The 26,335-nt window shown below is 37.2% G+C and overlaps 1 protein-coding gene across 1 annotated transcript in view; it reads left to right on the top strand.

Annotated features, from left to right (window-relative positions):
* The window catches only part of LOC139124793 (proton-coupled zinc antiporter SLC30A2-like), a 40,408-nt gene extending 34,739 nt beyond the window's left edge, over positions 1-5,669 (top strand). Inside the window, exon 7 of the mRNA XM_070690904.1 lies at positions 584-5,669. Coding sequence (XP_070547005.1) covers positions 584-732 — 149 coding nt within the window. The 3' untranslated portion in view covers positions 733-5,669. The remainder of the gene's footprint in view (positions 1-583) is intronic.
* Positions 5,670-26,335: the final 20,666 nt, after the last annotated feature.

Raw genomic sequence — 26,335 nt, forward strand, 5'->3', positions numbered from 1 at the left:
ATATTGGTGGACAAGTGGGCAGAGATCACGAAGACCAACACTAATGGATCGTAACAATTAACACGATTATCAATACAGACAAAACAGAACCTGCAATGATATGATGCCGTCAGCCACATTTTGAGATTGCTTGGTCTTCGTGATCTCTGCCCAAACAATGTAAACAGACATAAAAATCGGGCAAGTAAGTTTGTTCCTTGGGCAAGTAAAATTTCTGGAAACTAGGTAAAAAAGTTAAGTTCGAGCCCTGTGGGTATATGTGGACACAGAGAGAAACAGATGTTAAGAGTTAAGAGTATACAGGGAAAGACATAATATAAGGGGAGGCTGGCATTTACATTATATGTAGATCACTTGAGAAATGATTCTGACCTGTTTCCATTTACATGGAAACAGGGGTCAGAATGTAAGGAGGTAATCTGTGCATGAGAGTTGGGGGGGGGGGGGGGGTAGGTAGGTTACATTGAGTAGTGTCAACCAGCTACATTGTATCTTACGTGATGATGGTACATGTAGCTTGAACACATCCAGAGTTTTCAAATATTGCTAAAGTCCAGTGTTTTTCTTTCCTGTATTCCCAAAGATCCTAGTGCCGACAGTCACAGAATTCTCCGAATGGCAACCCGGAAAATGCGGAATAAGTACCAGATACACCACACTACCATACAGGTGGAGCTGTTCCAGCCAACCGTAATGGCAGACTGCGCAACTTGCCAAGGACCCACCAAGTAGATACAGCTACTATTTTCGCAGGAAGGAGGAAAAATTTACTGCACACCTGGTTTACGTTTAGGTGAATGTGTCCTTCCAATGTGACTGGGGCGAGTGATGGCCAGTTCTTATTTCATTGGCTCATAACCTTGAATACATCTGTTGTACAGTGATATGCAGATTTTTCGTAAAGAAACTGACCAATCAGAGAGGCTACCTCTGGCGATCATTGTACAGTGGTTGATGAGAGGTTAAATTTAATTAATTTACAGTCCACACAAGATGTGTGACTTCATTTACATGTAAGATCCCTGTACACCTGGTACAGAACACTTGAATCGGAGGCCGCACAAAGCCCAAATGTTGGCATGTTGTTAAGGTGCGACTTCATTTACATGTAAAATATCTGTACACCTGGTACAGAATACTTGAATCAGAGGCCAAAGCCAAAGATTTAGCATGTTTTTCATCAGTAGAAATACAATGTTAGTAAGTTTTTTTTTCAGGCAAATGAGCAATATACTTACAGTGGCAAAGCTACATGCATGAAATATTGAGTAATGCAGAAGTCACGAAGTTTAAAAAAAGAGTTACTTTGACCCTGTTGCCCCCACTTTGCAGTACAGTGGTCACAATTTTACGTAGATGCGAGTGTGATGGTACTAGTATTCAATGGGAATAGGATTAATTGAAAGAATGCGTGTACAGCACACATGCTATTCAGCCAATCACAGGACTGCAACTACTGCTGTATGATGCAGTGCTTTGTGAAGAAGAATGTGATTGGCTGTAAGATTTAGGCAAATATTATTACAAGATCTCTGATTGGTCCAATAAAAAATGTACAGAAATCGACGAATCACAGACAACCTTTCAAAAACTTATGGTCAGCCAAAGCTACAGGCAGTGTGTAAATCAATAAATCCTGAAATGTTTTAGTAATCATAACAGAAATTTAATCTTATGTGCCCTCAGGTATGACCCTGGGAGTAATCTGATTTGATAGTACAGTTTCCAATGAAATTCATGTAAAGTCTTCCCAGGTGATCTGAATTCACATAGATTTACAATCTATTTTTTCATTCGCCAATTTTTTCACTTTTGAAATTTCTGTTGCAGCAGAGGCTCCATAAGACCAAAGGTGAATTTTGAAAAATAGCTTAATAGCAATGAATTTTTGTAGTTGTCAGACATTTCTGATGATTTTCATTTTGCAAAAAGATTCAAGTGATTTTTATCGTTGCAGTACAAATACTGTATAGGCATTTAAAATGTACTTGCCATGCACCTACCCTACTTTTGAACAGTAGAACAGAAAATTATTTGAAAATCTTTTCAAAATCTTTCTTTAGAATGACCAAGTGTCACAATAGGATACACTTGGCCCAAACGGCACAATTAATGCATTGGGATTCCCTTAGAGAGCCCTGTTGCATATGTATGAGCCTGGACCCCCTAGGTTTATGTTGACTTGTAACATGCCCATATTTTTTTCAGAATGAGGCTCATTGTCATATGAGGATTTACACATTGAAAATATGTTTGATAGGTGCTTCCATAATATTGCCTTTTTCAGTATTGGATAACATGAACCTACCTTGTTGGAAATGAAACATTTAATGTCCATCCACATTTGATCTTTTCAGGTGTTGGACTTTAAAGAGCGCTTTCTGCTCAGAGAGTTCCCAACAGTGGCAGTTCATATTGCCCAGCCATATGTCATGATGTCAGTCAGCATTAATGCTTTCGGTGTTTTTTTTGTGTTACATTCTCATTTTAAATAACCTCAAAAATGAAAGGAACACAATATTAAGTGACCAACTGTACGTAGTATGTCCGTGATATAACAAAGTTTGCCATTATCAATTGTATGTTTTAAACTCAATTTTACTTTTTAAACTCTTCCTAAAAGTACAAACATTGTAATATTCATCCTTCTGAGAAATTTGACTGTCTTCCCGAAAAAAAAAGCGATGTTGAAGATCTGTTTTTGATGAGCTCATGGACATGAATGTGGAGGCAAAACACTTCAACATTTCAGATGTACAAGTCCAAAAGCTGGAATTAAAATAAGCAAAAACCAATATGCTTTATTCAACTTAGTCAAAAAATTTAAAATTTATATTTCTACACTCCACATTATCGATTAAAGCCATGTTTTTCAAACCCAGGGATATTATTTCAGGAGATTTACAAAACAGACACCGTATTTTCCAGTGTACATGTAATGGGATTTATTGCAGAAATTTATCCAGCAGATAAAGCTATAGGGAAACAATCTCCACATGAAGCTCCATTCCATTATTTTTGTGTATACAATAGTTTCCTTTGTTTTCCCAATATCTTGTCAACTTGTGCAGTTTGCAATTTTTCATCACAGCTTATGTGCGTAATCTACCTTGTTATTGTTGACAACGAATTCAATTCTGAGTAGAATTCATTTATTAACGATGACATACCATTTTACTGGTATTAAAAATGTCGTGAGACCAGGCAGAAATTTATATTTTACTATTTTTATGAAATATTTTGTGTAAAGGTCATAACTGAAGACATGTTATCAAAAATTACAGCTGTTGACCTATTTCCTTTGCCCATAAATGTTACATTCAAAGCCAGATCGGATATATGCACCAGCGTGTTGCACAGTCCCTCCACAAAGGGACCGTGACCATTGCTGTGTGTTCAGTATTAGCAAACTCTAGAGGGCGCACCACCTCACAAAGGTTTTAGTGTGAACAAATCCCATCCAGGGTATAGTTGTTCCTAGGATACTACCGTCAAAGTAAACTTAACTGTCTTACAGTTAACCTTGGTGGCCTTTTAAAAACTTGTATTTGCTGATATTTTAAACAAATGGAATACAAATTACCTCATCCGGGCAAAACGTTAAAAAACCTGCGAGGACTTGGCAAAAGAAAGCTGAATCAAGAATTCATGAGGAAAACGGGGGTGTTTTCTCAGGGTGCTCTCATATAACTTGGTGAGGCAACTGGACCCCCTAAAATTATATTGACTTGTAAAATAGTGCAGTGTTTGCCCAATATTTTTAAGATTTGCGGATGTGAGATTTTGAACCAATGAATTTACTCACCAATTACCGCACATTGTGATTTTGAAATTTATTTTGTTATCAATTTTAATTCAGCTCATTTTTAAAACTAATTTCAATTTTGTATTCACTATACTTTTGTAATATTTTACAAAAGGCTCTGTCCAAGAACCTTTATGTTGGAATTGATTGTGTTTTCATGTAATCAAGAATTTGTCATTCTCATAGCTTTGCTCAGTTTTGCTGGTGTATCCAAAATATATTTTTTACTACAATTTTTGGTTTTCACCCTCCCAACCTCGTCTTCCCCATAGATTTGTACAATGGTATCTTCTCAAATGCTTCAAGTAGGAGAATTGACCGAACCATTGAGTATCATACGTGACCAAACCAGCTTGTCCAGACAGATTCTGTTTCTGTCGTCAATCTGAGTGATTTTATTTTCCACATTGTGTGACATTTTACAGCAGACAATCTCTTAAGTATATCCACCCTGGAATCATGCGTGAGACAGTCACAAGACTTTTGTCAGAAACTTTGAATAAGAATTGAGAGCCATTGCATGATTTGTAATTCTTCTTTCTTTTTTGTCAGAATTCAGTCATATTCCGCACAAAATTTATGCCTTCTATTTTCTGTAAAGTAGCAACTTCTGATGTATTTTTATTTTTGTTGTGTTTCTAAAACACACCTTTTTATTCTGCTCCTGAAGTTTGTCAAAATGCCAAACTTTCAACCCAACAACTCAACTGATGTCAAACTCTAGAGGGCGCACCACTTCACAAGAGTTCCAGCTTTGCAACTGAATTTTTGCTCAGACAAGAATTGCAACAATGTTATAACACATCCTACACAATATAGAATTGCAACAATGTTATAACACATCCTACACAATATAGTTGTATTTTCAAGGCTACTAGCATGTATTTCAGCATATTTTTGGAAGAGGTATTAACTGTACTTTTCTCAGGAGGCAAAATAATTGAAATATCAAAACCATTATTCCATGTGCAGATGAATAATATATTGGGCATGATATATGCAGGAAATTCTCCATGTCCTGTAATTTCATTGCATTGACATTTTCCATAAATTTGCATGAGCGTCCTCTAATCATGTGATTCCATTTGACCGATCCTGGCTATCATGCAAATTGATCATGTGACCAAAATAAATCATGTGACCACTTTTGACCAATAAAGCCAAAGAGCAATTATTCTTTTGAAGATAAGTTACATATTTTGGGGCATAAAATATGCAGGAAATTCTTTATGTCCTGTCAGTTTCATTGCATATTTTTACATTAATTTTCATGTTCGTCCTAATTACTGTTTGCTGCGAAAACGAGCCCTGCCACTCCGTGACATGTTCTTTTGGGAGACCCGAGTGGCAAAGGCTACGGATTCGCAGCAAAATTACTGTGTGACTCCATTTACCCAGTCCTGCTTATCATACAAATTAATCATGTGATCACTGATGACCAATCAAACCAAATCATAGTTTGATGTGTGGAGGCAGAGTACGATGAACATTCATACTTGTCAAACTATGTGCAGTCAGTATTCACCAAGGCTGAGTCTTCCTGCATTATCCCACGCGAAAAATTTTAGAAATTTATCACAGCAAAGATCAAGTATGTTATAAACAAACCGAAAATAGAGACTTTCATAATTAAAAGCACCATCAATGAGTCTAATAAACAATTGCCTCACAGCACTACATATGATTTGTCAGTAATTTTTTGGGAAACAATATGAAACTTGTGTTTTCCTGTACAGTACAAATAATTAAATGGGCTTTAAGACAAAACAATTCACTGCATCGTTCAGTAAGATTGAGAAGTGCAATGTAATCCTTATTTGCATAATTGCCATATATGGAATAAAGAGGTAAATATATTCCTACAGTCTAGAGTTTTGTGATTTATTGCTATTAGCTGTAACTACTGATGTATCTTCCAGTATTTTTTTTGAGTATGAGAAAGAGTTTCTTGGTCTCCCGAAAATCACGTCAAATGTTCGTCGTTTCAGCATACACCCAACAATGCACCTTGCACACCATTTATTGTACTGACATGCCTACAATGTATACTTATCAATTTTAAAGTAGAACAGTTAGATTTTTTTCTGAATAAAATTATATGATATTTGTTTTCAAGAGTTACAGCTATTGTTCATTGAAATGCTGAGATCAGTTTTTGAATTTTATGCAAATATATGTAACTTATGTAAATTGCACCAGAACATAAACAGGAAGAACATGAATATATCAATACAGGTATTAATTTGCATATCCTATAAGTCAAGAACTTTTGACACCAACTTTGTAGAAAATGCAGTTTTGACTTCAGTATTTGGCCAAACATTTAGACAGTTTACATTCACACCACCACCCCTCCCCTCCAACCCCATCTATTTACAGAACAGTCATTTTGGTTGTGCATTGTTATTATGGAGCCTATGGTTCACTTGTACCCAGTCCTGAGCTGTGCCCCTGACCCAAAGTCCCTCCACAAAATTGTGAAGGAACTGTGACCCCAACTTTGGCCGGCATTGTGCATCGAATGCATAAAGCCAGTGTTTTACACAATCGTGACTTTCTCTGTGGCAAAGTGTGATCTTTACACTTAGAAATGAAAGTGAGTGATTAATGCTTGATTTCGCTCTTTTGCAGCCCCCCCCCCCCCCCGCGCCCTCTTGGCAGTAAAAGTGGCACCAGCCATCGGCTTGCACATACGCCCTCAACTGTGTGACTTTCCAAAACTCCGTTCCATCGTTGAGGGCGCATCGGTACACAGCAGCCTGCGTCGCAAGCTTTCTTATAAGACAAAAAGAAAAGACAAAAAAAAAAAATCATTAAAGTGAATATTGTTTAGATTTGCAAATCTGATGATGATGATGATCATCCAAGTTGTAGACCAAAAACGCATTCCAAAGTTTGAGAGTACGACTATCTATTACGACTATCTATTCGGAGGGGCATCCTACCTCAAAAGCAGAGAGCATTGTTATTGCCAAATTAAAATACATCATCTGATATTTTTCTTTCTTAATATGATACTACATTTACCGCTCTAGAAAGGTCTTTTGATTAGAAAGCGTTCATTTAAGCATTTATTTGTCACGTAGACCATTTAAAACGCTATCTTTTTGCATAGGTGAAACTGAAAGAACGAAGAAACAAACAAACAAAGGACAAAATCACCATAGAAACATGAAGTGACTGGTACCCTATAACAAGAGGAGAATAAACTCGGAAAACATCTCGACAAAAAGCAGGACACGTTCAAAAGAGGACGATGGATGTAATTGGAACATAAAAAATGAGAGAAAGGCAAAAGTAAATCCTTCGTTTTGCCTCCTTGAAATTGCAAAAGGTAGGCGGGTAAGTTGATAAAAACATAAAATAACACAAAATTACAATTCTCTCGTACAATTTGCATCTTTCTGTAATTATATGCTTCTACATAGTACCGTTTTACATCTCCACATGGTTCAATGGTTGTAATATGACGGCTGTAGGGAAGTATTGTACAGCATTGTAAACTTCATGGCTTTGTTATTGTCAACGCTGGGAAAATTCTGCAAAAAAATGACTGGTAGAAAAACTAAGCATGCGAAACAAAGAATTTACTTCGGCTTAATGTGATGCACAAACAAATACAGAAGAAAATCAGTTCTGCCAAAATATCTTTATTAAAAAACAAATAAAGTTTATTAGTAAGGTATGAAAAACCTTATAATGCCGACTTTGGACGACGCAGGGAGACAGTGAGTGTCTATATTAAGACGTACACTCATTAACTGAATGCAAACGTACAACAGCTCTTTCCGCGCACCCCTGCGCAAGTTTCAAACCAGAGTGAAAATTTCAGGCGAGGACTCTCAAGTCAAAATTTCGATGATGACAAAAAAAATTATCATTTTGCTACGTGCAAATTTTAACCAATGAAAATTGACGAAAATTTTCCAGGTTTCCTAAATAAGGGTAAGTTTCAAATGCGAAATTTGACGAACGCCGCCGAACATTACCAAGGAGTGAAGAATGACAAATTGCTCAATCAGAGCAAATGTTACATAGTCCAAATTACCCATCATTCTATCACTCCGGTTATCACATGGCTGTCTGTTTCCTTGTTTACACAGTGTGACGTCATTTTACAGTCACTCGAACTACTCCCAGCTGTGTCCCACGAAACGTTGCATGTCAAACGATTCGAATAACTTACAAATAAATACATGTATAAAAGGTTCTGTTTTTTCCTCTAGAAATCCATTGTTATCGCATACTACATGTTAATTGCACATATCAATCACAATATGTAATATATGCAAAAATATTCCAATGGTTCCATAAAAAACACTTCCTTGATGTAAAACAGTAGCATGTAATAATAAATGTATAAATATTCATGTCCTACAGCAGACTCAAAATACAAGTACTGTTGACGGCTTTGCCGGTAGAGGGCAGTGTTAGGTAAAACTCGTTTGATTTGGATGGACCATTAAAATCTTGGGAGGGTGGTCAAATGTAGATTGTAAAGCCCAGTCGTGTGCGGGTGCTCCGTACCTCCGCCCCCGAAAACAAGGGGTGGAGGTACGGAGCGCCCGCACACGTACGACTGGGCTTTACAGTCTAGGTCAAATGCAGCAAGAGTATGATTTATTTCACTGGGTAACTTGACTTTTTTGATTAGTAGAATATGAATACAATTCTGCACAAATACACATTTCAAGTCACAATGATATTTTATCATAAAAGAAGTTTCACGTTTCAATTTTTCATATTCACCCTACAGATAGTTTTTTACTTTGACTACCCTCCTCACAAGATGTAATGGTCCAATCCTAAGTACATGTCAGCTTCCCAGCAGCATCGTTGTATCACCTGCATGTTTCATAGATGATGCCGTTGGAAGAGCAAAGTGTTTAAATATCACGAGATTTGATCCTTTGCTTGCTCAGACGAAAAAATCATCGGTCACTTACAACTTGTGCCAGTGATTGCAGTTGCTAGCTTGCCTTTTTTGCCGTTACGTGGATGACAATAATACACACATGAGGAAAATTGCCAGTAGACTTTGTTCGGTCAATGCTGGAGGTAAAAAATTATCATCATAGGTATTTGCTTTTAAGATATCTGCTTAGGAAATTACCCAATCAAGGTGCTCATTAGTGTCAAATATTGCAAAATGGCCAACCAATGATATGAGACTTTCACTGCACAAATTTTGTGTATCAGGCCGGACGAAATCTATTGGCCAAACGTTGTATTTTCAAGCATGGTGAGTAATAACCTCGTATGAAAAAGCGTGCAGCTCTCAATATAAGAAAAGTATGAAAGCCCAAAAGGGACATTTTATTGTGAGAAAAAAAATTATCTCGTGCGCACGTGAAAGTATCTCGTGCGCACGTGAAAGTATCTGGTGCGCACCAGATAGTATCTGGTGCGCACCAGATAGTATCTTGTGCGCACGAGATAATAATTTTTTTTCTCACAAAAAATGTCCCTTATGGGCTTTGTTTGTAAATTTATGTATCAGCAGCTTAGAGAGGTTCGCTATAGGTCGCTGTAGGTCGCGTTATAGGAAGACATGGTCGTAGTTTGTGATTGGGCGAATGATAATTCGACAGTGACGTCATTTCCTCTACTCGTTAAGGATCATCTCGGCGATGCAACAGTACTTCTGAGGGACAGTCATTTCCTGTAAACATTAAACAAAGCGGACAACGCATTCACCGACAGATCAAAAGAATTGAAATGATTATGGTATTAAAGTGATATAACTGGAAGCATATTATCCAAAGAGTAGTTCTATTTCGCATTGTTTTGTATTTTATCGTACCAGTATATTGATGGCGCAAATACTGCGATCTGATTGGGCCAAACATGAAAATAACAGTGCTATATTCGCAATAAAGCATGGTTGGAACAGGCACGAGCACCTTGCTAAAGGAAAATTCCCTTTTGACGTTTCACGTCAGAATGTAACCAGGGTATACCACTCGAATTTGACCAGTTCACTCCATAAATGCACTCGCTATCGCTCGAGCACATATATGGTCAAAATCTGGTGGTACACCGTCACTGGGTGTGATTTACTGCTTGCATATGTTATATGTAATATATTGCTAAGTCATTTGACGCTATTTCTAAACGACAATATTCAGATACGTTGTCAACGATTCAACTTAATCAACAACAGGACACTAATAAAACAGCAGTTAGTCTCTGTTAAGTGTGTTGCGACATGAAGACATTAAGATTACGAATAGATCCTTAGGTCTTTGGACGGGTGGCAGGATCAAGGTATGAAATTTATTCGTTCAGACCTTGACAAATATTTTCTCGAATTTCGCCAGAAAAATGAACAATTTTATTCAAATTAACAGAGCTTTGCGGGCGAACTGCACACGAGTTCTTCTTAATCAGCGTGTCTGAAACTCAATAGAATTGTTTGTGTTTGTCTTCCGTAATGCCCAGTTAAGATGTAAGGGGTCGACCCTTCTAGGTGTTCCTAGCTAAAAGAAAACTGTTAAACGTATCTTTGGCACTTTTTGGCGTTTGGATGTTCTCTGAGATATTAACAGAATCAGGTCTTGAAATTAAAGCATTATTGGTAATTACCTGAGCACAGCGTCGGGGGATGGACTCAAACCAATCGTAAAACAAGCACCATCGCAAATCCGACCACAGCCGACTGATACACACCTGGTAGGTATGACACCCCTGAATCACAAAAACAAGAAATTCGCGATGAATTGATAAAAGGTATTATCGCCACAGCTATACATAAATCATACTGTTTGTGAAACAGTGTATCAGATGTGTCTGCAAGAGCAGAGTATTCAAAACTGTCAAGATAACAGTGCGACTAATGATGACCAGACGTAACCAAGCTTCGTATTTCAACCAGACTTGCCCCAAATGTGGTTTTATTGACATCATAATGTAGTAAATTAAAGGAATACACTTCGGCAGAGCGTGCCTTTGAGCACGATAAACGCAATGGAACTAATCTCTCTTTTCCTTGGGGATAGATATTCCGACTCTAAAATTTTATAATTCTTTTCTGATGTAACACTTGTAGGAGTTGGTTTTAATGCTTTTGGATTAAGAAAACATTTGACCATCATAGTTTTTCCCCCAAAAAATGAAAGTTTTAGTTTCCCCATAGAGTTAACACAGGGATGGCGGCCATTTTTAATTTCAAACATCGGTAAATGTTAGGTAATTTGTTTCTCTAGTACTAAACTATGCACAGCGACCCCTGATTTTTATCGTTGAGTTGGTAAGAGAATGGTTGAAAGTTTCGTTAAGGAAAGTTAAGTCCTCCACTTTCAAGGCGCATACTACCTTAAGGTGAAGTACTACGAATTACGTCAAAATTAAGTTGTGGTGTCATTTTCTTGAAACTTTGCACAAATATTCTTGGAAGTTGTGCAAGTGCAAAAATGAAATAAAAAATGGGGGTCACCACGCTCGTTTCCATGGAAACGGACGTTAAAATGGCGTCGTTAGAAATAAATAAAAATGATATAATTCACTTAAACTAAAGAAAACAATTATAAAACGCTTAGCAAATGAGTTAATTTTAATAAATACCAAGACTTAAGATCCATATCTATCGAATGTATAGTTTTCATGATGTTTGTAAAGAAATTTTAACATAAGTATCGATTACAAAATGACGATATCGAATTATATCACTACATAATTTTCGAACTTTCTTCCTGTCGCTTTGAATGGTGTCATTTTGACCAAACTTGGCGAATAAAATCCTGACATAATACCATTTAGTTTACACTTTAATAAAAGGGTGTCACCACGCTACTTTTTACAATATCTCCAGGTGAATGGGTAATATGCGCCATGTAAATGGGAGAGAAATGTTAATTTTTCGCTCATATTGAATAAAAACCAGCTTCCTAGGGGGTCAAAATATGACAAGGTTATAGGTCACATGTATTTCTAAGAGACTGGGTCAAAAAATTAGGTAAAAGCGCAATTTCAACAATGACAGGTGATGTTAAATACATGCGCTACAAAGTAACCCATTTGCGACAGGCTGGAGTTAAAATCTGCGCAGAAACGTTCTAAGCGTGTGCGCGTTCCGAATTCGTCGGCCTATTCCTTAAGGCAACGATTTTCGTTTCTGCGGATGTTTGATCTATGGCCCCTCATAATTGAATGAATCCTAGAGCTTACCAGCTGAGCTATCGGTTGTCCCAGGTTGTACAGTTGTACCATTATGTGGATCATTTCCTCCAGGATTACCGGCGGCAGTACTCCCGTCTTCTGTTGTTGTGTTAGACGCACCTGCGCCAGAAAATCAAATACCAAGGCTGCTCAAAGTGTAATATCCAGGGGTCAGGACCTTATTAGGGTGATGAAGTCGCCTTTACCCCTTTTTCGAGATCAAGAATAACTCATACAAAGCTCCCCGATGTACCAAATAATTCGATGCATAACTTAGAAAGTGTCAAATATAACCCTTTATTTGAATGCAAAATAGATGTTTCTGTGTGTGACCTCTAAACTATAGATAAATGGCAAGACTGAAGGTTAGTGGACATACAGAAATTTTGTTTAAATTGTTAGTTAATTAAACCTAGGGTTAGGGTTAGCGTTAAGGTTATTTAGATACCCTAATACAACCCCTTTAACCCTTTGAGTGCTGTAATTTTTCCCACCGAAATTTTACCATTTTTTATGAATATATCTGTACTTTTTTTATAATTTTGGATTAAATGGACATCACATTTCATTGGCTACAGTTTTTCACCAAACTTTTTGGCAATAATCGGAAAAAAATTGACTGGGGCACATTTTATAAAGGTGACAAAAATTGACTTTGGTGCTCAAAGGGTTAATTTCGCAACCAAAGATGAGTCCACTAATCTTCAGTCGTCCCAATTTATCCTATTGCAACTTGGTTTCCTATGACAAATAATTAATTTTACTCCAAGTGAAAGCTGTTATCCTTCCATATTTAATCAAGATCTCATTACAAAAGCTCGCATGTGGTCAAATCTTTAAGTTGCAGTTCACATTCATTCAGCCATGCGTGTTGAGAGTTGTACAATGAGCTTGATTTTACGGTAGAGGCCGTGAAATGTTTCACTGCATGTTTAATCTTGGCTAGCTCCAAGTATAGTGGAGGGTCTGTACAAATGACTAGTGTTTTATGCTGGTGTGTACCATGACAGTTCTTCCCATTTAAACAGTTCCCATTACTAAATTGATGACCTGAATTTATAAACCCAATTCAATGGCCGCGACGGGGAACAATCTCTTTCCATAATTATTCAGTCCGTGGAAGCAAAGCACAAGCGAGGATGAGAAACTAGACCTATATTCCTCTATAGCTTTATGGAAATGTGCGCATGTGCATAACATGCATAACATTTTATTAAATTTGTACTATTTCATTCTAGAAGTGTTAAAATTCCCAGAACGCTGCCCTAAATTGACTTTAATATGAATCTTATACCTCAAACAAAATCCTCCATGTGAAAATGACCCGGATGTACGGTCGTACTTGTTAAATCATGCAGGTTACAGTAGTGTACATGTTTGAGAATGCTAGAGGGTGAGACCGTTGGTATAAAAAACACATTGAGTCGGAACGATCATATAGATTTAAAGTAAAATTTAAGCAAATTAATTTCCCAAGCGATGTGTTTACTCTCACCTGTGTCCATAATGGCGCAATAGCGGCAGTATTTGCACCGGCTACCACTTCAACGGGATTTTGTGCATGCGTAACCGAAAAAAAAATCCCCGATGTATCGCGACTTATATTTCAGAGTTTGAATAAAATAACTTGTCGTGTGGTGGCTCACTTCTCACCAGGGTTTTTTGTATACATGCCAATGTTTTCACTTACCGCAGAATTTCCCTGAAATCAGCAGAGTCAAGAATAAACACAGCATGGCGACCCTGTACGAGAAAACAAAGACTGATAAGTATATACGTGGGGCAAACTTACACAAACGATTTGACAACATACTAACTATGAATGAGTTGTTTTTTTTAATTTTTGAACATAAGAACATTTAAGGAAGAAGTGCGCAACATTCTGCTAGGTCTACATGTAATATTATAACTTCATAAGTTACAGTAGCCGCCACAAATTTGAAGATTCGTATAGGCATAACGAAGATTACGCCCTCGCAACAACGTTGTAAGCTAATTTACAGTTGCTATAGGTGACGACCGTTTCTAAAATTTTGGGTTCTTCAACCACATTAAAGTCACTCGTGATCTCACGTTTCAATACATGTTTGACAATAACCGGTATCAGACACCTGTCACACGTAGGCGGACTCAATACGATTGTCATGTTGCGCTAGAGTCCCACGTGACCCGTGAGTTTAATTTGGTACTAGAGCTTGCCTTGAAAAATTTGACTGAATATCGTTCAATGAGTACACGCCTCGAAATCAATAGACTTACTGTTTTGCTGAATCTTGCCGTAAGGAACTTAAAATGGTTCCCTTCCGAAATAAAAAAATAAAAATCAGGGTCTCTGTGTACAATTTGGTAATAAACAAACAAATAGCCGTCAATTTAAGACACTTGAAATTCAAAATGGCTGCCATTCTTTGGCTAACTCTATGGGAAAAGTTAGAGTTTCAAATTTTACAAAAACTGAGCCGGCGAAACTTTCTTTACTCTATGAGCTTCAAAATGAAACCCCTGAGTGTTAGCCCAACAACGTAATTGGTAAAGTTTGAGAGTCCGAACATCTGTGCCCGAGGTGCCTTCTGCCTTAAACTTTATTTATGTCGTAAAACCTTGCCCTGAATTATGACTATGTTGTAAAACACGATTAATGTTTGCATTGTTCCAGCTCTAAACCGGGGCATAAGCTTAATAGAGCCACTGACCCTGACTGTAAGAAACATACCTTTGTGTGAATGACACGAAACCCCTGCATTTGTGCAAAGAAGAAAAGTTTTGCAGGTGATTTTTGCAAGCGACTGATAAGATTAACATTTATTGTAACTGCGGTCTGGACAACATATAAAATACATTTGGCATTTAAATTGTTACACACTGGAGATCGAATATTACCACCTCAGCAACTGAGCATTAACATATTGAAAATTTGCATGATACAGGAGTTACAGCAACTGCGGTTTTTACTCTAATCCCGCGAATTTCGTCAACAAATACAACCATGAGAAATCGTCAGAAAGAACCACGTTTTTTGATATGACGCATTCAATGCTAAGTCAAAGTGCCCTGGGCGGTGCATTGACTGTCCGGTTTAGATTTCAACATTTTCGTTGATTCAGTATGTTGTTGCTGTGGTATGAACCATCAGGAGTTATCGTCCGATATCTTGATTTCAGAAGCATAGCGGATATAACGACATGCCGATATTTGAAATTATCGGAAGTTCAAGTCTATAAATGTCTGTATTGTAGCCTTCAATCGTCAAATGACGATCGTAGCAATGCTTTGCATTGTGAAAAGGCGGGAAAACGTCAGTGAATAAATTGCACCCCTATCCTATAGAAATCGCAATATTTGGTTGTGCAAGGTGCCTCTCAGAAAGTTTACTGATTTGGCGGGAAAAATTTACCTCCATTGCTCAATTAATATAAATTCTGTCATTTCGACGATTTACGTTTTAAAGCTGATGAAAATTGACTGCGGAGTGAAAATTACATTTAGTGTATTTATGTGGAAGGAAATTGTCTAGCCACCTTTTCTTTGGCTGTAAAAATGCTGCAACAGCCTATCTTACTCAAATATTTGGCAAAGTTCCAGCAATAGTGGCGTCGTCTGCTCTAACTGCCAAACTATTTTTGTCTGTGACTGCAGTCTGCAAATATGTTGGACCACACTAATAAGAAATGCCCAACAACAGAAACGCGGCATACAAACACGCCTCTGTATGATTAGCAACACAGTCCTGTCGTTATGAACTAAAATATTTGGTCGGCTTGACCATTATGATAAGTCATACAAGACGTCGGGACCAAGCGAACTTTAACACCAATGCATGCAGTGTTGTTATGTTAGCCATCGATACCTTAAAAGTGTACGCTCAAAGGGTTACCTGTCTCGTAATGTCAGACATATTTGCAAACTTTTAGACCCGGCCTTGAATTTAGGTCAGGGCGTGGGAGATATATGACCAAATGGTGTTCTACAGGGTCGAGTGGACATTTTCAATGTTCGTGGGGACCATGTACAAAGAATTAAATGTCACAAGGTGTCACGAAGACCGTAACATCGCCAAGGCTGTACGTGAGAAGCAACGCAACGTTGCTCCCTGGAAGTAAGTTTCTAGGACCTTTATAAAGGAATAAGATACCTTTGTTGTTGTTGTTGTTATTGTTGTTCTTGTTTGAGAATGCTGATTTAAGTGTAGTTAGTGAATCTCGGGGGAAATTTCTCGGATATTTGTATGACCCCTTTACAAAGAGTCTTTGGAGATTTAGTAAGTACCTTACAATCATAGCCAAATTTCGCGACTTTTAATTTGAAAAATGACTGCGCACACGAATCATTGTCGATAACCTAAAATATAGTGTTCGGTAAGCGTGGTCGAAAGTTTTATTGTGAGCAAAAGTTGAGGTCTTTCATTTTCGAGGCGCATACTACCTTAGTGAAATTAATTTCACTTCTGATGCGTATGTTTAATCTATGGACCATCACAATGGTTATAAAGACGAAAAACAGCTCCTCTAGATCTATCGGCGACTGAAAACTCCAATGAACTGGGTTTTTTCTAATACGGAAAGAAAGGAAGTCAAACCGCATTGTGTATTTTCCTTCAGCCCCACTGGTCACTAAAATTTCGCGATATCATTTATATTCAGATTTTTCTATCTTTTCCTACTAAAGATTCTTGAATACGTTTCATTGACGTGTAAACTACTGAAGGCCAACATATACCGATCAGTGTTAACTCTCTCTCTCTCTCTCTCTCTCTCTCCTCTCTCTCCTCTCTCTCTCTCTCTCTCTCTCTCTCTCTCTCTCTGATATGTTTCGATTAAAAACTAATGGACTAATGGTGCGTTGATCTAGCTCAAGTTGGTCAGTTAAAATTACTGCAAAATGGTGTCATTTTATACTATGTTGCACGAAAGAATGTTTTCATTTCCCCTTATTGCAACGACAGCTCTGTACACTTTGGCCATCGCCAGTGATACGTTACTTTGGCATATACAAACATCAAATCGATTATTCACAGAATACATATATCAAGTACTCGATGTACCTGCCACCTTACTGACTAAAGAACTGTGCTATGGCAAGCATGGAGGCAGGCAATTTAGAGGAGATATCGTTTTATATTTGGGTGTGATGACTACAAACATGAACAAAATTGACAACCCCAGGACGTATTTGACAATTTCCCCTGAAAAAGAAAGATTTTAACAGACTCTGCTTAAATACTATTACTAAAACAAGGTTATAGTTGTCTGAAATATTTGTTGGGTAAAAGGTGCTCAAAAAATAAAGAAAATTTTTGTTTTCTTACCTCGAGACCATTTTGAAAATTTAACTTGTACCTTACAACACAGTAGTTTGATGAGATGAAGAAGCTGGTGCGGCTTTGTCTGATGGTGGAAAGTTACCACGTTGCCTTATATAGACGCCGGCAGTATTTGTAACTACGCCCCAGAATGTGTTTACATAGCAACAAGGACCACAAGGAGGAGCCCCACCTTGATTTATTAGGAAGGTGAGGCGTCTAACCGCAGCAATATACTGAATGTGTCAAAATAACACGACGAGATTGGAATGAAAAATAATGTCAAAAGAGAAAGGAAATCAGATTTGTCTGGGAGTGTTAAAGTTATAATATATGGAACAATTCATTGGAGGAAAAACGGGTATGGTGTATGTGTGTGAGGGGTTGGGGTGAGTTGTTCAAATCGTATAACATACCACTGCAGGTAACTTGACCTATAGTCGTCTTTATTTCCTGAACTAAGGAGTCCAAACTGACATACGTCATCTTTTGACTTAAAAGAATTGACAAAAACTGCATTGTAGTCAAACCCTCGGGAAATACTTGTCGTCATTATTTTTCTTTTACATTTTTGACAGCAGGACATCCCTCCTACGCACCTTAAGTCACCTTTCTTACTCAGCTTTTCAATGTCACTGGAGTTTGTTCCTCCAGTAACAGCATTTGAACAACAAATTTTGTACATAATATTTGCGAAGTGTCTCTTTGCATGCCATGTTACTTTTGAGATGGCGGTTCGTGCATACAAGGTGACAAAGTAGACAGGTTGCTATGCGACAAGCTGTTTATTTGCATATACAACTCTGCCAATACAAAGCTGCCAGACGATACGGGTGACTGCAGTAGTTTGTGTGTACTTTGATTTACTCTACTTCATTGGTATTGCTTCAATAAGCTTGGTGACCTTTGACATTGGTTGATCGCAGACGCGGCACATCTTTCCTATGGATTACTCAAGAGAGTAAAAAAAATGCGCTGAGCCTTTGCAAAGTTGAAAATTTCAGGATTGTTCTGTGCGTGTGCATTTGTATATTTATTCCCTGTGCATCAAAAAACATTTCAAAGTAACTATCATATCGCAGAAACCTGACCTGAAATATGTCTGGTCTTACTACAATTAACTTTATTCTTTCACTTGATAGACGTAATTTTTTTAGTTTTTGAGGTAACCTAGGGGTATTTCTGTTACACATATAAGTCGGTACACTGAGTGTTGGAAAAAAGGTACATAAAGTAGTAGAGGAGTTGTGTAGCAAATGTGTAGGACTGCTGCTTATGCCGATTTTCATTTCTAATGTAATTGCAAGCAAAGTATCAAAATGAGTAACTTAGGTGGTATTTGAGCAATAAACCACATACAGTGACGTTAAAAGACGAGATTTTGACCAGTTCACACATATGATTAAACTTTCCTGAGCAAAGTAAAGCAGAAGTTCAATACTTAAGATTCAAATGCGCATTATCGCATAGACGTATCTAGAGTTACATGGTAGTAATAGGACCAGATTACACAAAAGACACTGCTATGTTGACACAATTACCAGGAATTTGGCAGTTTGTCAGACTGCTAAGAATGTAATACCGTTAATATTTTATTCCGCATTCGTATGTGGCAAACTTTTAATGTCGGTTACACAAGTATTTTCCCAATAATGGTGATCAAATTAATAAGGAGCTCCAATATAATAGGTGACATGTTTTGATCCAGTTGAGTAATATGCAAAAGTTTCAGTTCCATATTGTATTATTGACTTTACTGATTATTTTAACACCTTTCTGCCCTAAAACTGCTCACAGGCACGACATGAAAGACTACATTATGTCTCATACATGAAACACTGTTGACTGAACACTCATTTTCTGAGAGAACTGGATAATTCTAGACGCCATTGCTTGTATTTTTGACGCCTGACTTCACTCCCTTCAAACAGTTGACCTCTGGGCATTGTACCCTGCACCCTGCCAACAGACGCTGTCAACCAGTATGCCTTTTATTGAACAATGGAGCCATTCAACCTGGGTTATTGCAAGAGCTGCTATTTACTGTCTGCCATCTTAATAAGCACAATGAATTGCATTTCTATACTACTGCCTTCAGGGTCTTGTTTTTGTACATACTTTAAAGTTTATTTTGGTTTTCTGTAAATGTCTATATTCCTTTTTCTTTATAAAACTAGTTGTTGTAAATTTAAAAGACGGGTTTTAAGGATATGTTTGTCCTCCTATGACACCCACGATCCATGAAAGACCTTGGGTATTTTTTAATATTCAAGATGGCCGCCAAGATGGCCGCCAAAACATGCAAATAGTACCGGTAATACCTCTATGGGATGCTGTGGAAGTAGTTTTGGTGGGTCACGGAATATATTTCTTTCTTTACCCGACATGTGCAATCCTTAATTTGCATAACAATCCAAGACGGCTACCAAAACGACTGCCAAAATAGGTAAAATGTCATATCTCAGCTCAATTAGATGTTGTTCGAGTTATTTTGGCGTCCGTTGCCAGGTAAATCGGGTCAAGGAGCCAATATCTTTTATTGGCTGACAAGTGCAATACTTAATTTGCATACAAATGCAAGATTGTCGCAAAAATGCTTGTTTCAGTGTGAAAAAAGTCATCTTTCAATTAATTATGCCACTGATTTGGTGTCTTTTTACAGATTTTAGGGGTCAACGAATAACATTCTCTTGTTCTTAATAATATGAACTCTAAAATAAACCATGGAAATCTGAAATGTATACCAACCATTCAAGATGGCCGCCAAGATGGATTCCACAACAACTATCGAGGTATATCTTAGCTTAAAAAGCACCTTCGACTCTATTATGTTAGGCTTTCAAGGCTGAAGAATCAGTTTCTTATTCATTGTATCAATTGTAAAATCATTCATGGAAAGCCAAACTGGCAACACAATATCAGAGATCGCCACACTAATGGATGTTGCAAAAGTATTGAGTCGTGTCTTAACCAACAAAGCGTTCATGAGACCTATTTTATAGTGTTTGGTCACAGAGTTAATCTTATGTTCTCGTTGTCAAAAAATATTTCAAATGGAGGGATTTCATCCAGCATCGATGGCCTCAAAGTTGTCTAAAATATAATACCATATCTGAATTCGATGTCGGGCAAGGAAAGAAGACCACAAGGAGGAGCCCTGCCCTGAATTACTGAGGAGGGGGAGATTTATAACAATAGCAATTTACCGACTGTACGAAATAAACATGAGGATGGAGTGACAAAAATGTCAAAAGACAAAGGAAATCGGTTGTTATGTCATATTATATAGAACAATTTATCGAAAGAAAAACGGGTATGGTCGGGAGATGTTAGAATAGTACAACAGACTACTGCAGATAACTGGACCCGTACAGTCTTCATATCCTGTACTAATGAGTCCAAACTGACAGCAAATGTCGTCTATTGACTGACGAGTATTGACACAACATTGCTGTGTCACGACAGTATGCTACTTAATAGTCAAACCCTTGGGAAATAATTATCGCTAATAATCTTCTATTAAAGTTTTGACTGTGGAACATCCCATCTACGTGTCTTAAAGTGACCTTTCTTACTCTCGGCTTTTAGATGTCACTGTGTTTTGTTCCTCCAGAAACAGCCGTTGAACAATAAATTTTGTACACAAAATTTGCCAAGTCTTCTAAATATCTCATTGCATACCATGTTACCCTTGACATGGCCTTTTGTGCATACAGTTGACAAAGCAGACAGGTTGCTATGCGACAGCTGTTTCTTTGCATATACAACTTGGAAAGCTGCCAAACAATCCTTGTTGTTGTCCGATACGGCTGACTGCAGTGATTTGCGTGTACTTTAATCTATTCTTTTTCATTACTTTGTTCCAATAAGCTTGATGACCTTTCACATTGTCTGGGCCGATACGCGGCACACCTTTCCTTTGGCCCCTTCAAGAAAAAAGTAAGAAATACACTAAGCCTATGCAGAGATTTGAAAATTTTGGGATTGTTCTATGCCTGTGCATAATTATTCACTTTGTACCAAGGAAACCTCTCAAAATCAACCGTCATATCGCAGAAAACTGTGCTAAACGTCATCCAGTCTTTCTAGAATTGACTTTATTCTTTCACTGGATAGGCAAAAATTTGTAAGGTACAGAGGCAGGGCATGTCTTCATGTTTCTAATGTTGTACTTAATGAGCCGTTAGTTTGAGTGGTGAGAAAGATACATAACGTGGTAGAGAAGTAGTGTAGTAAATGTGTAAGACAATTATTTATGTTGATCTCCAGTTCTAATGTAATGAGCAACAGGTGATGTTAAGGAGCTTCAAATATTGAATGCGGAAACAGAAAAAATAATTATTTTATCATAATGTTACAAATGCGCTAATAGGGGCAGATATGCAAACTCTAAACTTTTTACACTACGGTGCTGGTGTGCTGCCTCTGTACACCCACTTAAAAGTTGTGGACCAAATGGAGCTTCAAACGTTTTGTTTTTGTAAAGATTTAAACTGTAATTTCATCCCTCCTAGTTGATGTAGGAATAGCGGCCATTTTGAATTTATAACCTGTAAACTTTAAGTCACTATAACTTCTCTAATCACAAAATCTGCACAGTAACTAATAGTAAGTTTTGATTTTGAAAGTCTAGAGCATTGCTTGACTTTTCTTGAACAAAGTTAAGCAAATGTTAAATTTGTAAGGTTAGAGTGCACATTAACGTACAAATATATCAAGGAGTTTTCAAGCTCGTCATAGGAAAATATACACGGAAGACACGCTGAAACTACTCATAGGCATGGCATGAAAAGACTACAATGTTTCAAACATGGAACATAGTCGACTGAACATTCATGTTCTTAGAAAACGGGATAAATCTAAAACAATTGCTTGTATTTTTCCAGGCCTGACTTCACTCCCTTCAAGCAGTTGACCTCTGGGCAATGTACCCTGCACCCTGCCAACAGACGCTGTCAACCAGTATGCCTTTGTGGAACAATGGAGCCGTTCATGGTTGGTTATTGCAAGAGCTATTATTTACAGTTTGGCATCTTATCAACGACAACGAATTGTAAACAAACCACTGCCTTCAGGGTCTTGTTTTCGCACATACTTTAAAGTTCATCGTGGCTTTCTGTTCAAATGTCTATATTTTGTTTTCTTTATAAATCTAGTTATTCGAAATTCAAACACAGATTTCATAGGTATGTTTGTCTTCCTATGATACCTATGTTTTCATAAGGGATTGAAAGATTCAAGCTATCCTTGAAACGTAGAAGGCGTTGCAAAAGTTGCAAGTTTGCCAATATGCTGTCATCATTAAAATCCCTACTATATCTACCAATATGTTACAATGCATAGTCGTTGGCACTCTAAAACATTCAGCTTATGTAGATGGGTCTGACTTTGTCTTGGAAGACCCTGTACTTTACCGTTATGGTTAATCACACAGGATTGTTTTAGATGTTTGATAGCAATACATGGGTTGCCACATAACAAATGAATTGTTTACTTGGACAGCCGTCCTGCACATACGGTCGTTTCCTGACTGTCTCTGACTGCAGTCGCTATTGCTCATAGATTTAGTGTTTTTAACGATCCTTTCTCTATAAGCTTTGTGAATTTTTATGAGGTAGGCTCATAAGGCATATCCACCCTGCAAAGACGCCATTGTTTGAGAAGACTCTTGTGCGAAAATTTACCGTTTCCATTTCTGAAAGGAGAGGCAAGACTTTTGTCGGTTTGCTGACGATATCTTTTGGTGTTGTCATGTCTCTTTAAAATCCCACACGTTGACCAAGTATAGGACAATCCTCACGCTTTTGTCCAGATTTATATGTTGTTGTTTTTTCAGTACAAGTAAGCTAGCACCTTGATACCTTTTAAACGTTAAATATTGTGTAAGTGTGAAATGAAAGGTGAATGTCAGTTACAGTGTAGCTCGAGAGAATAATTTAGAAGCATTCACAGCTTGTCTATTCTCTTGGTGTAACCGACAGTATGGAACTGAGGGTGATATCAAGAAACACAAGGCTTATCAAGAGAAGAAAAGATAACAGAGACATAACTGAATATTTAATCACAAATAGTGTTACAGACACGATACACAATGAAAAGTCTCGAAAGCAGCGTTTTGGTAAAAGTATCAGCAAAGCATTTTTGGATGTTTCAGAGCGGTTATATGGAAACAAAACCATGACAAATTAGTTTTTGCACGATTTTAGTAAAATTGAAGTTTGGTTAGGATAGCACCATTGCAGTTGGGTAGCGCAACAGCAGTTGACAAAAAGATTTGTCATATCGTAACGGGTAATAATTTAGAGTGGATACATAGTTTCATGTGTTGTTGTCGACAGGTGAAGTAGTTACAGACCAGTATTGACATATCTGCTATTGCGTGCTTCATGTTGTTTTGAGCCTGCAAAATAATTCGTCATTTAACATATTACTTTGCACTATGGGTACACCTGTTGGGAATTATGAGGCCACGTGACTACTGTTAACCTACTGGTATTCATTATGTCATAACAGAATTACATTTTTACCAAATTTGGAGAGTGAAGTATTGTATTCGTTTGAAATTTTTTCCAAGTCTTCTAAATGTCTCTTTGCGTGCTATGTTACCTTTGACATGGCGTTTCGTGCATAGCAAGTTGACAAAGCAGACAGGTTGCTATGCGACAGCTGTTTATTTGCACATACAACTTGGAAAGCTACCAAACAATCCTTGTTGTCGTCCGATACGACAGACTGCAGTGTCTCATGTGTACTTTGATTTATCCTTTTTCATTGATCCTGCTTCAATAAGCTTGGCGACCTTTGACATGGCCCGATCGCAGACGCGGCACATCTTTCCTATGGCTTAATCAAGAAAGAATAAAGATACTTTTGCAAAGATTTGAAAATTTCAGGATTACTCTGTGCCTGTTCATTTCTATATTTTTTCACCGTGTACCGAGAAAGCCTTTTGAAAATAACGATCACGTAGCAAAAACTTACCTAAAATCTGTCCGGTCTTACTACAATTGACTTTATTCTTTCACTTGATAAACTAGGGGTATTTCAGGTACTCATGTTGTACAGAATAAGTCGATGCACTGATTGGTGGAAACTAAGATACATAATGTTGTAGAGGAGTTGTGTAGCAAATCTGTAAGACAGCTGCTCATGCTGATCTCCACTTCTAACGCAATTGCAAGCAAAGTATTACCAGATATGAACTTTAAATGCGCATGTGTTTTCACTATACATTACAGTTGTCTGTAAATTGCAACTTTTGCAAGAAGTTTGCATTTTCATTTGGACAGCTATGATCAACATCATGAAGAATATTCATCACAGCCTAATTCAAAGGTCATTCAGTGTACAAATATGTAATTAGCTGAAATAAAAATACTAAATTTCTTAGATTGCTGTCATCGTATCACCACTTTATATATCATGTGTAATTGTGCTCGGTCAAGTCTATCTAGATTTATATTGCAAACTGTGAAAGCTCATTAGATACGCAAATTATAATTAACTGACTTGAAAATGCAAAACGCCGTTCACTAATGCAGTAAAATTGTCTCATCAATATACATAATAATTTTTATAAACTTCTGTAGTGTTCAGTCTTATGTCCCTTATTTGGAAAGTCACGTCAATATGCAAATTAGCTACTAACTAATTATCAATATCTTATTACGTTCCGTAATATTTTATCATAGTATCTTCAATGTTTATAGCATGAATTGTCAGCTTAGATCAAGTCTATTCAGACATATCCCTAATTATGAAAGTTCATTTGATATGCAAATAAGTTATAAGGTTTTCTAAAAATGCTAACATAAATTTTATGATTGTTATATTATCTCAAATGTAAATATGTAAATTAGAAATGGACGAAATAAAAATGCTTCATAACTTTCAATAATATATCAGTCATTGCAATAATATATTCTTCATAATATCTTCAATATACGTACAAAGTCTCGTCAATTTTGACTTAGTCAATTTAGATATATATCCCTACGTAGGAAGTTCATGAAATATGCAAATTAGCACTTAACTTTCATGTCACACCTTTATGTCTTCATCGGTGGTAAATCCTTGTGTAATCAACATTTATAGCAAATCTCATCCAATTTTGTGGAGCCGTTATCATTGTGTTATATGTTTGTTTTTCCTACAATCATTAATTTTGAATATAAGCAAAAAAATGCAAGTGAAATTTACCAAAATGTCCTCATTTCTTTCCATTAGCATATGGTACATGTCTACGAAATCTAGATTGAATTTGCTTAGGCGTTCATGAGATATCGTGTAAACATACAGACAAACACACATGCAGAGGCAGGCAGACATCGCTAGGACATTGGATCACCTGTGTGAACACACGAGCTAAAATGTTTAGTTCTTTCATAGTGTTATGAGGGGAGCATGCGCCTGTAGGGGTAGCTATTCAGACTCAATTTTTGTAATAATTTGGTGGCGTGCTGTTTATGTAGACTCATTTGAAAAGTTGTGAATCAAATGGAGCTCTCATCGATTTGATTTGTGAAAATCAAAATTTTAACTTGACCCCTATGAGTGGATGAAGGGATAGCGGCCATTTTGAATTTGTAATGGTGAATCAAATGGAGCTTAAGTCACTACCTTTTCTCACCCAAACATCTGCGTAACTGCTGCTTTTTATTCTTCAGTTTGAAAGGGATTTGCTTAAAGTTTTCTGTGCAAAGTTAAGCAGAGGTTCAATTTTTAAGTTCAAGTGCGCATTACCTTATGGATGTGTTATGAGTGTCATGGCAGTCAAAGGACCACAATGCACTAAAGACACCGCTTATTTTGAAACAATTACCAAGAAATTGGCAGTTTTTCAGACTGCTAAGAATGTAACACCGTTCATATTATTTTGCGGTTTCGCATGTGGCAAACATTTAGTGTCGGTCCCACAAATATTTTTCCGGTGATGGTGATAAAATCAATAATTTAAGGAGCTCCAATACATTGGGTGACATGTTGTGATCAAGCAAAATTTGTAGTTCTTTTGCCAGACTTTTAATTGTGCTTATTATTTTACAACATTCCTGCCCTAAAACTGCTCACAGGCA

Source organism: Ptychodera flava (genome assembly GCF_041260155.1).
Source record: "Ptychodera flava strain L36383 chromosome 23 unlocalized genomic scaffold, AS_Pfla_20210202 Scaffold_24__1_contigs__length_23054250_pilon, whole genome shotgun sequence".
In the NCBI taxonomy this organism is placed as follows: domain Eukaryota; kingdom Metazoa; phylum Hemichordata; class Enteropneusta; family Ptychoderidae; genus Ptychodera; species Ptychodera flava.